We start from the raw sequence: 15,983 nt of genomic DNA on the forward strand, positions 1-15,983 counted from the left end.
AGATATAAATTTGCAATTATAAAGTCCAGCTCTGAGGGGGAAAGACTTGCAAATGAATTGCGAGATACAGAGTTGCAATTACAGGAAAAAAAGTTTATATCACGTAATTCTTATTTTCTTTTACAATTGCAAGTTTATATCTTGTAATTCTAAAAAATCAGAAAAGTGAGAAAAAAATGTCAGAAACAGGATTCCAAATTTTTTTGAAAAAAGGCCTGTTGTTTTTAACATTTAAATTCATGTGACAATCCTATACTAGATTCATTATTCAAATTCATTAATGGAACAGTTAAAAAATAGAAATTGGAGAAATCGCTCAGCAATGCACCCAACTCTTAATACTGTGGTATTTTTTCCTTTATAGAATAAAAATAAATCTTTCTTTTAAGTGTCATCTTAGCTGTTCAGCACTTGTGCCGTAGCTTTCAGGAAGTGTTATTCGGACTCTAGAGCTAATAAAAGCCTCTCTGGATAAAGCTTGAATGATGTGTTTTTGGTTTGGAAATAGTATTCCAGGAGAACCAAAAGGAAACAAACACATTGGGAAAACCCTTACCAACATTCCTTTGCAATGGAAATTTGTATCCTAAAATACAGACCAGATACCTTTGGCAACATTGTTCTTTCCCTCATTGTTCAGCAGCTCTTTGAGCATATAGTTGAGTCCAGCTCCCCGTTCTCGATTCGTTGAAGGCTCTGGTCAGGTCTGAGCTGCAGGCAGGGCGGTGAGAAATGGCACCTTCCAGTGATGTTCCTCATTAGAGGCTGGCCTGTGTCAGAAACATGACTCCTGGGACTCTGTGTCGTTCTGTATTGACAGTTTCTCCTGTTCAGTATGCTTTCCATTGTGAAGAACTGAATACCTGGAAGGAATAAAACAGGACACAATTTCAAGCATACTGTCACAATGTCATAATAATATCTTTACAAGCTTTTAGATTTATGTTCAAGCTAAATGAATTATCATTTAAACCATACAGTGCTGAAACATTGGCTTGACTAAAACCTTCCAACACTGAGAATATTAAGAGCACTTCTGATGGTCAAAGGGTAGATTCCCAGAGAATGTAAGAACTGATAAAATATATAACGTAAATGTAAGTCACTTCAGATAAAAGTGCCAGGCATATGCATTAAAATCCATGAACAGTAGAGTAACTGAGATAAACCTTATATCCAGGCCCAACTTCCTGCTTTAACAGGAAACAAAACTGCTCGTCAAGCCATTTCATGTAAAACACAAAAGGTACAAAGCCGTCACTGGGGCAGTATCCCAAGGTACAAAAGCTAAGAGGTACATCTTATTTACCCCTAAATAGAACACGTGGTACCTTAAAAACTGTACTTTAAAAGTACATATTAGTACCTAAAGTGTATATATTAGTACCTAAAGTACACATATTAGTACCTATAGTATACTAGTACCTAAAGTTTATACAGTGGGTACGGAAAGTATTCAGACCCCTTAAAATTTTCACTCTGTTATTTTGCAGCCATTTGCTAAAATCAAGTTAATTTTTTTCCTTATTAATGTACACACAGCACTCCATATTGACAGAAAAACACAGAATTGTTGACATTTTTGCAGATTTATTAAAAAAGAAAAACTGAAATATCACAAGTATTCAGACCCTTTGCTGTGACACTCATATATTTAACTCAGGTGCTGTCCATTTCTTCTGATCATCCTTGAGATGGTTCTACACCTTCATTTGAGTCCAGCTGTGTTTGATTATACTGATTGGACTTGATTAGGAAAGCCACACATCTGTCTATATAAGACCTTACAGCTCACAGTGCATGTCAGAGCAAATGAGAATCATGAAGTCAAAGGAACTGCCTGAAGAGCTCAGAGACAGAACTGTGGCAAGGCACAGATCTGGCCAAGGTTACAAAAACATTTCTGCTGCACTTAAGGTTCCTAAGAGCACAGTGGCCTCCATAATCCTTAAATGGAAGACGTTTGGGATGACCAGAACCCAGAGCTAGCCGTCTGGCCAAACTGAGCTATCGGGGGAGAAGAGCCTCGGTGAGAGAAGTAACCCAAAGATCACTGCGGCTGAGCTCCAGAGATGCAGTCAGGAGGTGGGAGAAAGTTGTAGAAAGTCAACCATCACTGCAGCCCTCCACCAGTCGGGCTTTATGGCAGAGTGGCCCGACGGAAGCCTCTCCTCAGAGCAAGACACATGAAAGCCCCCGTGGAGTTTGCTAAAAAATACCTGAAGGACTCTGGTCTGATGAGACCAAGATAGAACCTTTTGGCCTTAATTCTAAGCAGTATGTGTGGAGAAAACCAGGCACTGCTCCTCACCTGTCTAATACAGTCCCAACAATGAAGCATGGTGGTGGCAGCATCAAGTGGGGGTGTTTTTCAACTGCAGGTACAGGACGGCTAGTTGCAATCGAGGGAAAGATGAATGTGGCCAAGTACAGGGATAACCCTAACACCTTCCAACAAGACAATGACCATAAGCACACAGCTAGAATAACGAAGGAGTGGCTTCACAACAACTCTGTGACTGTTCTTGAATGGTCCAGCCAGAGCCCTGACTTAAACCCAATTGAGCATCTCTGGAGAGACCTGAAAATGGCTGTCCACCAAGGTTTACCATACAACCTGACAGAACTGGAGAGAATCTGCAAGGAGGAATGGCAGAGGATCCCCAAATCCAGGTTTGAAAAATTGTTGCATCTTTCCCAAAAAGACTCATTGCTGTATTAAATCTAAAGGGTGCATCTACTAAATACTGAGCACAGTGTCTGATAACTTACGACCATGTGATATTTCAGTTTTTCTTTTTCAATAAATCTGCAAAAATTTCAACAATTCTGTGTTTTTCTGTCAATATGGGGTGCTGTGTGTACATTAATGAGGAAAAATGAAAGGAAAGAAATAGGAATAAGTGAAATAAGTGAAATGAATAAATGAACTTAAATGATTTTAGCAAATGGCTGCAATATAACAGAGTGAAAAATTTTAGGGGGTCTGAATGCTTTCCATACCCACTGTACCTAAAGTATACTGTACATATTAGTCCCTAAAGTGTATATATTAGTCCCTAAATTATACATATTAGTCCCTAAAGTGCATATATTAGTCCCTAAAGTATACATATTAGTACCTAAAGTATATATATTAGTCCCTAAAGTGTATATATTAGTCCCTTAATTGTATATATTAGTACATAGAGTATACATATTAGTACCTAAAGTGTATATATTAGTCCCTAAAGTATACATATTAGTACCTTTGGAAAGGATACTACCTCAATGACAGTTTTGTGCCTTTTTTCTAAAAGTGTTTGCAGAATTTTGTTCATTTTTGTATTTCCTATGGAAATCTCAACCTCTTCTGGATTTCACCATCTTCAAAGAAATCTTATGACATGGTTTGAAACTAGCCAGCAAAAAAAAAAAAAAAAAAAAAAAAACCCGTACACACTGTACATTTAAGTATCTAGACCGAACTACAGTACAGTGTGTCTCTTGCTTTGTTAAAGTACTGAAGCAGAACACATTGCCCTGTGATTGCTTCTTTTCCTTTGTATCCACATCAGCCATGAACCTCCTTTTCTTCCAGGCCAAAAAAAAAAAAAAATCATTACAATCTCTATTCATAAACAAGCAAACTAAAGGCAATTCCTGTGGAGCAATTGGGCATGAAATTTACCTGAAAAAAAAAGGAAAACGTAAAAAAGAAAACCAATGATGTTCCGGGATTTAGAAAGGAAACATGCAACAAGCTTTCAATGAAGCAGAACCCAAAATTGCTGCCACATTGCCGCTTTATAAATGTACTGTCGGCCCTGCACAGCATGAGATATCTGTCAAATTAACATGATCTAGTGCAAACATACTATAGTCCCCAATACACTCCAGTAATAATGTCTTGATCATGCTGGTACATCCAGTCTAGACATTAGCTGGCCAGATTAGAGGCAGAGCTCATTAATTTACATGAACATGAGCTTTGGGACACACACACACACACACACACACACAGAGGCAGGATCTACATCACTCATTCTTACAACTTCATTCTTAATTATTTGTACCAGACATCAGGGAACTGCAGCGCTAGTCACCGAACAGAGCCTGAAGACCGATGGAAGAGACAGCAGCGCCGCAGGGTTTGGTTTAACCCCTAGAAAGTATTTCAGGAAGTAGTGATGTTTATTTGCCTTCACTGAGATTATACAGAAATCCACATTTAAACTGAGGCCTACAGCAGTTGCCTTTACTTTTCTAAACGAATTCCCAGTAGAAGGCTGAAACAATGTTCATTTCACACCAGTCCTGTGACACGATCTGACGTTTCATTAGGTTGTGTCAAAAATAAACTGCAACGTCTATCTGTCATTTACCTAAAATTTTAACTGTTGCAACTTTACATATACATTTTTACCTTTATTTATACACTATTGTTCAAAAGTTTGATATCTGTAAGATTTCTGTTAACATTTTTGAAAATAGTCTTATATCCTCACCAAATTTGCATTTATTTGATTAAAAATACTGTAAAAGACAAAAATAGTGTGAAATGTTATTACAATTTAAAAGAACTGTTTTCTATTTGAATATATTTTAATATATAATTCATTCCTGTTATGCAATGCAAGCATTTCAGCAAGCATTAATTTTATAATCAATGTTGAAATGCAACAGCTGTACTGCCTTATAATAATAATAATAATAATATATATATATATATATATATATATATATATATATATATATATATATATATATATATATATATATATATATATATATATATATATATATATATATAGATTTGTAAACCAAGATACTTTTTTCAGAATTATTTGATAATTATAACATTCAAATTCAAACCATTTATATAAGATATTATTATTTTTAATGTGTTTCCATCCCTTTTGTTTTACATTTCTTCTTTTGAAACTGTAGAACAGTACAATAAATAAATATACATGAAAGTATATAAATACTATATATAAAGTTTATTCTCATAAATGCCACCATATATTGCATTGTGGTTTATTAGCTAGTGTATTTTCTGGTTGTATTTGCTTCATGTGACAAACTAAATATTTACACTTTACATAAACCAAATTTTTGATACTAGCATTTTAATGATAGGCAGACAATGAAATATTGTCTCACAACTTTTAAAATCACCACAACAAACCACCTGTTTCCCTGTTGTGCCATCTGCACTCCTGCTTTGATGGTCTTGCTCTAATTTATTAAGCAATAAATCTCCTAATTAATGTATGCATGCTGTCTGCATTATTTATATGACTTTTTAATTAACACAATATTTGGTTATCAGCCAGGAGACACAAAGTTCCTTAGCTCCCGAGCCATGGGGTTTGCACCTAGACTTCATCCAACAGTAAACATCTGGAGCAGGGTTTCCAATAAGTGCAACAACAATATGCCTTGCAGGTCCAGATGGCCAAGCAGCAGCGACGACTTCCCAGGCATCAGTGCTTCTCCACACTCACTGACGTATGAAATAGGCAGCAGCTTACCTTAAATGCCTACAAATTCAGATCCGAGCCGTGCCATTAGCTCTGGAGCAACCACAGCAACCAGAGCAAAGAAATGACCAACCAACAGTGAAAAAATATGTTCAAGTTCATCACAAATACAGGGTTTGTTTGACAGTGATATGTGCACGATCACACCACTGTTTTAGATGAACAGCAGACTCTGAAACGTGTGGCAAAATCTACAGATTTCCTGAACAAATGGATGGCATTTCAACCGGAGTCCGTTTCGATGTGCATTGATTTTCAGTACAGAACTGAAGCTGTCAGAAATGCCATACATGGAAATATGCAGAGCTGATTATTTTGCGCTGCATCCTACAACAGACGTTCACAATAAACAGAATAATGATAAATAGCCTAAAGAAGGAAGCAACGGCTCTGCGTTAGATGACTTTTATAGAAACTTGTTCTAAATACCTTGGCCAGGTCTCTCTTGTAAAAGAGATTCTGAATCTCAATGGGACCTCCTGGTTAAATAAAGGTATAAAAAAAAAATAAAAAAAAAAATAGTATTGGCCAGATCAATCTTGAAATATCAATAATTCTGATATTGATGGTTTATTAGGAGGATATGGTTTATAATAATTTCTTTCTTTACATTAATACACACTACTATTCAAAAGTTTGGCTTAGAATGCAGTAAATACTTTCATTCAGTAAGAACATATTAAATTGATGTGACAATAAAAAGACATTTCTAATGTTACTAAAGGTTTCGGGTTTTCAAATAAATGCAGAACTTTGTTCATCAAAGAATCCTGAAAAATCAGTTTCCACAGAAATATATATATATAAAAAAAATCTTGTGACACTGAAGACTGGAGTAATGATGTTAAAAATTCAGCTTTGGTCACAGGAATAAATTACATTTTAATATACATTCACATAGAAAAGGTTTATTTTAAATTGTAATAATATTTCACAATTTAACTGTATTTTTGATCAAACAAATGCAGCCGTTCAAGCAGTTACTGGCATTCATATTTTTATTTGTATATTTGTATGTTGATTTTATTTCCTTTTAAGTAAATCAGTTTGAATTACCATTGTGTTTGAAATGTGCTGAAAAAAATAAACCTGCCTTGCCTTAGTAACTGTCTGAAATGAAAATAAATGCCTATGCCCACAAGAAATAGATTTTACTTAGCAAGAACAAAACCAGAGGAAATATATGTCCCAGCTGCCCACTCCAAATCTACACAAGACAGAGAGAGAGAGAGAGAGAGAGAGAGAGAGAGAGAGAGAGAGATTAGTTAATTCTTACTTCTACTCCATTGTTTCCTGACAACATTTAAGTCAGAACTTTAGCTGTGCAAGTAACAGTCATCTGGAGTGCAGAAAAGCAAAAGTGCAATGCGTGAAATTCTGTAGAAATCTGATCCATTATAAGAATTTAATAAAAGTGTCAGCAGAACAAAAAAAAAGTGCACCAGCTAATTGCTCAGAGAAGTTCTGGATTGGCTGTTATAATCAAAAACTAAATGGCATCTTGCTATTTATAATTTTTTAATAATAATGTTTTATTTTAATGTAATTCATTTTCCAATTATTGCCTCATTCTGGGGTTTAATGAATGTAATGGACACAATTATCATGATCAAAAAATAAATATATACAAATAAATAATGAACTTTTCTATCCTTTCAATGAGGTTTAATGATGGCCTGCCAGAATGAGGACTGACATGTCTCTTTACTGAATAATTTTGTTTGTAGGGACAATTCAATGTTTATGTCTCTGTTTTTGTCTACTTCAGTCAGTGTCTGTTGTGTCTGGCATCACACTGATGGGAGGGTTTTGATTGTTTTGATTAGTTAAATCTTAAGTTATATGTTCAAATACCTGATACATTTGGCATTTCCTTTTTTTTTACTAAAACTATCATTTTCCAAAGCTGAGTGCATGAGTTTGTGCAGGCAAATGTTGGCACAAAAACCAAGAGGCATGAAAGTTTTATCTGACTGCTGATACAAAAGGTCTTCTTAATTAAAATCCACTCGTCAGAATCAAAAGAGTACTGACTAAAATTAATGCTTCCAATAAATAACCTGTATCTCCACAGCACATCATTATAAGCAGAGAGCTGCAAGACAAACTATCCTCCTGTTTAAAACACATATATCTCATGCAGGTGCTGATAACAGAAGATTCATTTAATTGGAGACCTAAAGCCTGTTTATAAAGATCTCTTATCTGATAAAATGACCTTTCTGCGATGCAGTTTGTGACATGATCATTTCACTTGGAGAGAGAAGAGGCAATCCAGGAAAATTTCCCCTCACTGAACTGTTCATGATTAACCAGTATAGGCAAGACAAGAGAACTTTCTTTCGTGTCTGATAGCATCTGCAATTCCAGGCCACTTCACAGGAAGAGTGGCTAGGCAATCTATTACCAACTTATCTATTCAGACATATTCCAGTTCACGTCAGGTCAGGCAGAGCACTACAAAATGAGTCCAATCTCAGAAGAGCATGACGCATCGCAGCTCTCGTTCAGCGACAGACTAACAGGCCAAGAGAAACACCACTCACATGCAACTTTATGACATCTTGACATGAACTGAACATGGAAACATGTTACCATGCCTTCAGCATTTACTTTTACCATTCAGGTAGTGGAAAGAAAAGAGGAAGCCTATTAAAAACAAAGGAAATCAAGAGTTTGGAAACCACCATCACCACCATTTTGGACATCACCAACCAACAACGACCTGATCGGCAGAGAAAAACAGCAGTAGTTGATAACAGACAAATCATAAAAGCTGTGACAAAGAACCCTAAAATATGTGTCTGTAAAATCATGTCAAATCAATGTCTTAACTCCACAGCAAACTGAGCAATTTTGTCTTTACTGTTCAAATACTTATGGAGGGCACTGTGTATGCACCCCGCATTAACAATAGGGCTAGGCGGGGCTTAAGCCCCGGGGCCCTGAGCAAGGAGGGGGCCCGTGATTGGCTGTGGAGCAGATTGACCACTAGCCATCTGCTTGCAAAAGCCTTACCACGTCCCTCACAAATTAGCCCTGTTATTTAGTGGCGCTTTGCCGTATATTCCATGCATTATCATGGAATCATTATCATTAATATTATAGTGACCGTTCGCAGAGACCCACCTCGTTTAGTTACTTTGTGACAAACCAGGCCACTCTCACGAGTTACACACATCATGTTCTCACTCACGCAGTGAAAAATACATCATGGGGGAAAAGACTAACGTTACACTAAGTGATTACGCGCCGACATACAAGAGAGAGCTCAGAGCAGCTTACTGGGTTGCCAACCGTTCCATATTTGACACATAAAAGTCTTGTTCCATATTGAACTGATACAGAACGCACTTTGTTCCGTATTTTTCAGAATCAATTCAGTGCAAATCCATGACAGACACACACATAGCTTTTAATATATATGTCAGACTATTAACGAAGACAGTTGTAGGCTCATACAAGACATTTATAAATTTTTTTTAAAAAAACAACGGTGCGCTAGATAGGCCTACTAATTTCTCCCGTTTGTCTATGATCAGCGTAGCGTTGTTAACATCTTGGAACATCATCAGAGAATCCCCTTTTAGGTTGTTTCAGTCATTGTGAGTCACGTATCTTAGCAACGATGACGACAAATGACAACGGCGGGAAATGTAAAAATGACTACCTCCGAGCAACCGGCGAAAAAGAAAAGAGCACAAAAATATAGAATTGAATGGGAAAATAACTACCCGTGGCTGGAATGCGTCAGGGACAATGAATACAAGGCCAGTTGTACCATATGCCGTCGCGTTGTTTCGGTTTGTCATGGCGGAGTGTGTAATATTAAGCAGCACGCATCAGGCGATAATCACAAGAGGAGCGAGAGGCTGCGGGCGCAGGAGGGAGCGAGGTCAAGGTTCCTTATCTGTCAGATGACTCCAGAGGCTGATATGGTTGGCTATGTAATCATGTGGATTTTTAAAACTCAAATATAGTTGATAAGAAAGTGATTATATTAAAAGAGATAGTACAGGTTTAGCCTAACATTCCATATACATCTCCCCAGTGTCCCCCTTGTTGTGTTCCTCTCTCCCGCTCCCTAATAATGTGGCAATCATTTCTGATGGGTTTCTTAATAAGGTATCTGGAGGAGGGAAATAATATTATTTAATTAATAATAGTTTTTTATGTATTATTGTTTTGCACTGGAAAGAAAGTTAATTATAATGGCAGTATAATTATATAAAGATATTTTCTCTACACTTCCTTAAAATGTTTTCTAATTAAATTGCAAATATTATTTTTTTTGCACTGGAAGTCTAATTCTAGTGAATAAGTTTGCACAAGGCTACAGAAAACTGATGTGTTTATTTTTCTTCAAATGCAGTCTAAGCCAATGAGTTTTGAATGTTATATGTTGTATTTGTTTAAGTTAAAATTAAAACGTATTATAAACTAAACAAATCCATGGTTCATTGTTGGCAAAATGATCATGATAGTGTTTAAATTTCACATTTATGTGGTTCAGTCTTGTATATTGATTAGGGCTACTTTGCTATCCTTAAATATAAAGAATTATATTACTGGTTAATGGTTAATATAATTCTTAATGGATACTGGTTAATCATGAACAGTTCAGTGAGGGGAGATTTTCCTGGATTGCCTCTTCTCTCTCCAAGTGAAATGATCATGTCACAAACTGCATCGCAGAAAGGTCATTTTTATCAGATAAGAGATCTTGATAAACAGGCTTTAGGGCTCCAATTAAATGAATCTTCTGTTATCAGTAATCAGTAATTAATTATCCTAATAAATTGTATTATAATATGCTATATTTGTGTTGAATTTATTTGTATTGTATAACTATGTATTGTATAATTGATTACTTTATACAATATAATATTATTCAGTGCTTTAAGTTTTTTAAGTAGCTATTTTCTTAATTGTATATTGTAAAGGAATTGGCAACTGTTATTCTGAATGATTCTAGATTATATTTATGTACGCACGCAATGACTATCCATCATTACATTTTTATATTTATGTAGCCTACACAATAATTTTCTTTCACACTGTAATGTGTGTAATAAGCAAAGTCAACACGCACTGTGGTCCCAACCAGAGGCGCATTTTCTACCAATGCGCTCTTTAAATAACAAAAATATATTGCGCGATTGACTTTAGACCAGGTTTAAGTTGGTCTATGGCGTAGTCTATTTTCAGCTCCTTAAAATAGCAATGCGCCTGAACAAATCTCTTTTTTAGACCAGCACGCCCATGGGTGCACAAATGGGCGCAAATGCATTTGCTAATTAAAAGATGTGACGCTGGATGGGAAAATGCGAACGCGCCGTACTGAAATTAGCAAACACACTTGCGCTGCGCCTTGCTTTGCATTGCGCCGGGTGTATGATAGGGCCCTAGTCCTCCACTGTCAGCCAGATGGTAATGTCAATCCAGCCGGATCATGCCATTACCTCTGCCGGCACGTATACATGTGTGTGTTTGTCTTCCCAGAACTGTGTGAGGCTCCTCAAACACACGCGCACAGATAAGAGACCTGATTATTGTGCAGCTGAGTGGCACCAGAAAAGGACCATGACCTGATTGTTTTCTGAGAGAAATCAGACACTGATATGCAGTGGAGGAAGCTGGCGGCAGGACTGAGAATGAGACAGAAAGCAAAAACTACTAAAGAATCGGTGTCAACATTCACCATACAGGCTTAACCTGTGTGCAGGTCCCATTTTGCCCACAGTGTGCATAGTAAATTACAAAATATACACTTAATGATCCTACAAGGGCAGAAAACAATGATCTGCACCCCTCAAGAAAAAGAAAACAATATATATTTTTTATTTCAACGTAATGAATGAACTATATTTTAGTTCAATAATGTTAGTTATCATTTGGTAGGGTAATTTATTATATTTCTCAAATAGTAATAATCCATTTATTACCGGTTAACTACTTTTTGAACAGACCTGAAAGCAAGATTTATAGCATAAATCTTGATTGCTCTGAAGCACAGACTTAAGTTTGGTCTGAAAATCTAAATGAAAATCAAGGGCATATATCTAAACAAGTTGTGTTCCAAATTTGAGGTTGATATCTTAAAAAGTAAGCTTTTTTATTTAAATGAAACGAATGTACTGTATTTTATTTTTTATTTAATCATTAGTATTTTCAGGTGATTTTATAGTGATTTTACACTAAATTAATTTAATAATTAATTTATTACCTGTCACAAACCTAAAAAAAATCTAATTCCCAAATCTAAACTCACAAATCTTGAATGCTTTGAAACACAGATTTAGTTTGGTTTCAAAGAAGACCAAAGAAAAAGAGAAACTAAAAAAGTTTACAGAAGTTTATTATCATGAAAAATGCACAAAAAATTAGTCATAAATCTAAACAAGCTGTGTTCCAAATTTGAGGGTGATATCACAAAAATAAGATTTCAAACAGCAAGTGGAAAAATTTACCATTACGACGAAATACAAAAATTCTAAAAAATCAAAATGTAATTATTTTTTGTAAAAAATGAGAGCACTAGAGGGTTAATAAACATGGTATAATCGGAAACCTTTAAAACATATCTAGATTTAATCAGTATAAAAACGCTAGAAGTCTGTGCATATTTCAAAGTAAGTCTGTCAGAACTCACCGAAAGAACCAAGACCAGAAGGGAGTCAAAATCTCGAGGTCAATGTCTGATTCATTTTTCCATGATATAAACCATGCAGAGCAAAATCTACTAATAAGATTGCAAGCGTACCTCTGGCTAAAGTTACCAGAAGGACAGCATCAATGCAGAACTCATAATACCTTTCTACAACATGCACGGGATTGATCTACCCTTCCAATCTCAGCAGGCCACTCTACATACACAGGATTATCCAGCAACTGCCCCAGGTAAGAACCGATGAATAGCACATGAATAATGGAAACAGCTAGAGTAGTGTGTTATCAGTGAGGAAAGCCCTGTAAGCAGGAGAGAACGAGAACAGCTGGTGTTTACCTGTCTGTAGTGTCTTAGATGACGACTTAATCTTAGCATTTAGAATTCAAAAGCATCAGTGTTTGTTCTGCATTTGTAATGTCATTTAACCAATAAATTCCTCACTCTACAAGCATTTACAAAGCATCTTCCATTGTTCTTTATTCAAGTGTTTATCCTCTAAAATCTAGTTATGCTGTCTACATTAATTTAAACCTCTGTTTGTTAAACCCTGACTCATTTGTTTCTGTTTTTATTAGGGCTGTTAAAGTAACTAAAGTAATGCTTGTGATTAATGTGTTTAACATTGGGAGAAATAACACAGTTAACACATTTATTCCATTAGACATTATTTACTGTAACTGAATCATTCTGTTCAGTGTGATTTCTCCAACCATTCTAAATGTCCAGTTTTTCCTTCGCTGTGTGATTATTCCATTTTATCCTTTTGGAAACATTATGGCAGTGTTAAGGCCTGTTCACACCAAGCACAATAACGATATATATAAAGATAATGATAAAGATATCGTTCTAAAAATTGTTAAAGTATAGCAGAGTCCACACCACAGCTATAATGATTAAGTCACAGAGAAACTATATCGTTGGAATCACTTTCAGAAGGATTTTTTTCTAGCCGATGAACGATATAAACACTGAAAGCCAATCAGAATCAATCCTACTATCATGAGCTCGAGAATTTAAAGCGACAGACGAGTGTGTGCTGAAAATAAACAGACGATATCGTTCACTGGTGTGAACGCTAATATCTTTATCTTCATAGTTATCTGTAAAGTTATCGTTCTTGGTGTGAACAGGGCATTACTTTTGAATGTTGTCTGAACATTCTGAAAAAAGGCAACATTTAAACAAACAAACAACCAATGTTAGATGAATGTTATATGATATATGAAAGATATGTAAATAATGCTTGTGCTAAGGTTTTGAGAACATTAAAGACCAGAAAACTTTCAATGAATGTTCTATTTATGTCACTGGAAGAACGTTCAAAAGTTTCAAAAGTCAGCCAAAGTTGTTGTTAGCTAAACACTGTCATTTATAGAACTGTTTGTTTGAACACTCTCAGAGGACTGTACCTTTACAAATGTAAGATTACATCCATAGAGTGTGAGGAAAGTGGTTTTATTTTTGAGTTATTGCATATTGCTTAACCTGATTTCTAGGAATTTTAGGAGAAACATCTGAGACAAAATTGATACTTATATTAACCAGAGCAGCTTTGGAGAGATAAGGTTTTTCCTTCATAGAAAAAAAACAAAATAAATACATAAATACTATATTCTCAGTCATTACTCAGATGTAGCAAATACACGTTTGTAATAATACATAATACATTACTTAAAATTCAGTTCCTGATTTCATAAGTATTTTTATTCCTGTTTAATCTTTCATAAAAATAAAGTGTTTTCAGATTTTTTTTATTATATACATCCATGACCAGGTGTGTTCCTAAGAAGTGTTTGTGTTTTAACCATCAGTCAAGGATCATTTATATTCAGTCTTCCTCTTACACAAAAGCCAGTGATGCAGACGACAAAACAGCTTGCCATTTTCTAGAAATATTACATGAAAGCAGCAAAAAATACTCTCTGTACAGTATATTCATCCATTGCTATTATGAGATTCAAAAGGCCTTCGAGTTTATGATTCAATCAATTAATAAGTCAGCCCTTTATTTTCAAAAGAATTGGCTTGGGAATTTGGGAGACATTTTAGACTATCATGTCTATTATATTTTCAGTGAAATTAATTATTAGAAATCTAATAATAAGCTAAATGAAGCTTGATGAATCTATTGTAGCTAAGTGTTTTTCATTTCTGCATTTCAGTGCATTTCCAGAGCACAGGATGAAATATTAAATACAGCAACAAACATCTTTCAGAAGAGAACAAATAAAGATATTTACTTCACATTTGATTGAAATTGGTCATTTGCTGAATTATGCTGCATGATTATTATCTGCTAGCTTTGAGATGTGAGCGTGCCATCAAACACAGATCATCTTATAATGGCTTGTTTATTCTGGCTGTGGCTTTATAGCACAGCAGGACAGAGGCACCGCCACATTATTACAACACTCACAGACCGAAGCCAGTCAGACCATAAACACATCAGTGCTCGAAACTTTACATCTTACAGCTGTGTGCAGACGCTTACATCAAATCACAGAGCTTATAAATGTGCAGTGTATGCAAAATGTTTAAATGTTACAATTTAAAATAACGGTTTTATATTTAAATATATATTAAAATATATTTTTTAAAATTTTTTGCAAAGCTGTATTTTCAGGTCGGTTATTAGTGGTGTACAGTAATTATATTTCTTTTGCATTTCTTTTTTTTTTTAGGATTCTCTGAAAAATATAAAGTTCAAAAGAACAGCATTTGATTTATTTATAGTTGTTTTTTGTAAAATGAAAATAAAAAAATCACATGAATCAATTACATTAATATTATATTCAAATAGAAAACAGCTATTACAAATTGCAATAACATTTCACAAAATGATGGTCTTTTTTTGCCTTTTTCTTTATCAAATAAATGCAGCCTTGGTGAGCATTATTTAAAAAATAATATATATATATTTAAAAAAAATAATAATAATAATATATATATATATCTATCTATATATATATATATATATATATATATATATATATATATATATATATATATATATATATATATTTAAGTATTTCGTAATGGCAGTTAAATTATTTAGTATTATTATTTAATTATTTAGTTAAATGGCAGGTGGCATGACCATGAGAACCTCAATTAGAAGCATAGCAGTGGTTTATGAGAGTGAGAGAGCACAGAGGATCGTGCAGAAATTAGAAAACAAACCATCAACAAGCTTAAAAGTTTGGCTCTAAATCCCAAATACTGCTAGATGAAAACAAGGAATGCCAGGCATGGCTGGACTTCTCTAAGTGCCCCATTATTCTCATGCAATGATTGCTGTTACATAACTTATAAGAGCTAATAATAGAGTTGCCTCTTTGTTTTTACTTTATGACCTGATATAGAAACAGCACTCAAGCACACCAGCTTTATCAGGGTTCGTCCCGTCCTGTCGAGTTAATGCACTCAGGGGACAGGCACAGCGCTGAACGCTTTCCAGACGTTTACTTTTAACTGCTGAGATTTGAGAGCACTTTGAGCTGTTCACTGTGAACAGACCTAATGTTCAGCGCATTGATCTGCTCCTTGAATACTCATTTGTTAGCATTAGGGAACAAAACAGAACAGACACGGGAGGTGCCTTTTTGACACGTGTAAGTATTAAAAGGGGCTTTGAGTATGTATAGGGGGGTATATAAAGGGGAAAGCAGGGTAAGCACTCCGCTGTTTTACATCTGCTGTTGCCTCTGTAAGAAGAAATGATAATTATATTGTAAGGTGTCTGCTATCAACATCAGTTATAAGAAAGCATCTATAACACAGGGTTAAGT

At 35.1% G+C, this 15,983-nt stretch overlaps 1 protein-coding gene across 3 annotated transcripts in view; it reads right to left on the reverse strand.

Moving 5' to 3' along the window:
- Nucleotides 1-218: 218 nt before the first annotated feature.
- The window catches only part of LOC132110063 (5-hydroxytryptamine receptor 4-like), a 100,581-nt gene continuing 84,816 nt past the window's right edge, over nucleotides 219-15,983 (reverse strand). For all 3 annotated transcript variants that reach the window (XM_059516646.1, XM_059516647.1, XM_059516648.1), the window contains one exon: nucleotides 219-863. In XM_059516646.1, coding sequence (XP_059372629.1) covers nucleotides 776-863 — 88 coding nt within the window. In that variant the 3' untranslated portion in view covers nucleotides 219-775. The remainder of the gene's footprint in view (nucleotides 864-15,983) is intronic.

Source organism: Carassius carassius, chromosome 29, assembly GCF_963082965.1.
Source record: "Carassius carassius chromosome 29, fCarCar2.1, whole genome shotgun sequence".
NCBI classification, from domain to species: domain Eukaryota; kingdom Metazoa; phylum Chordata; class Actinopteri; order Cypriniformes; family Cyprinidae; genus Carassius; species Carassius carassius.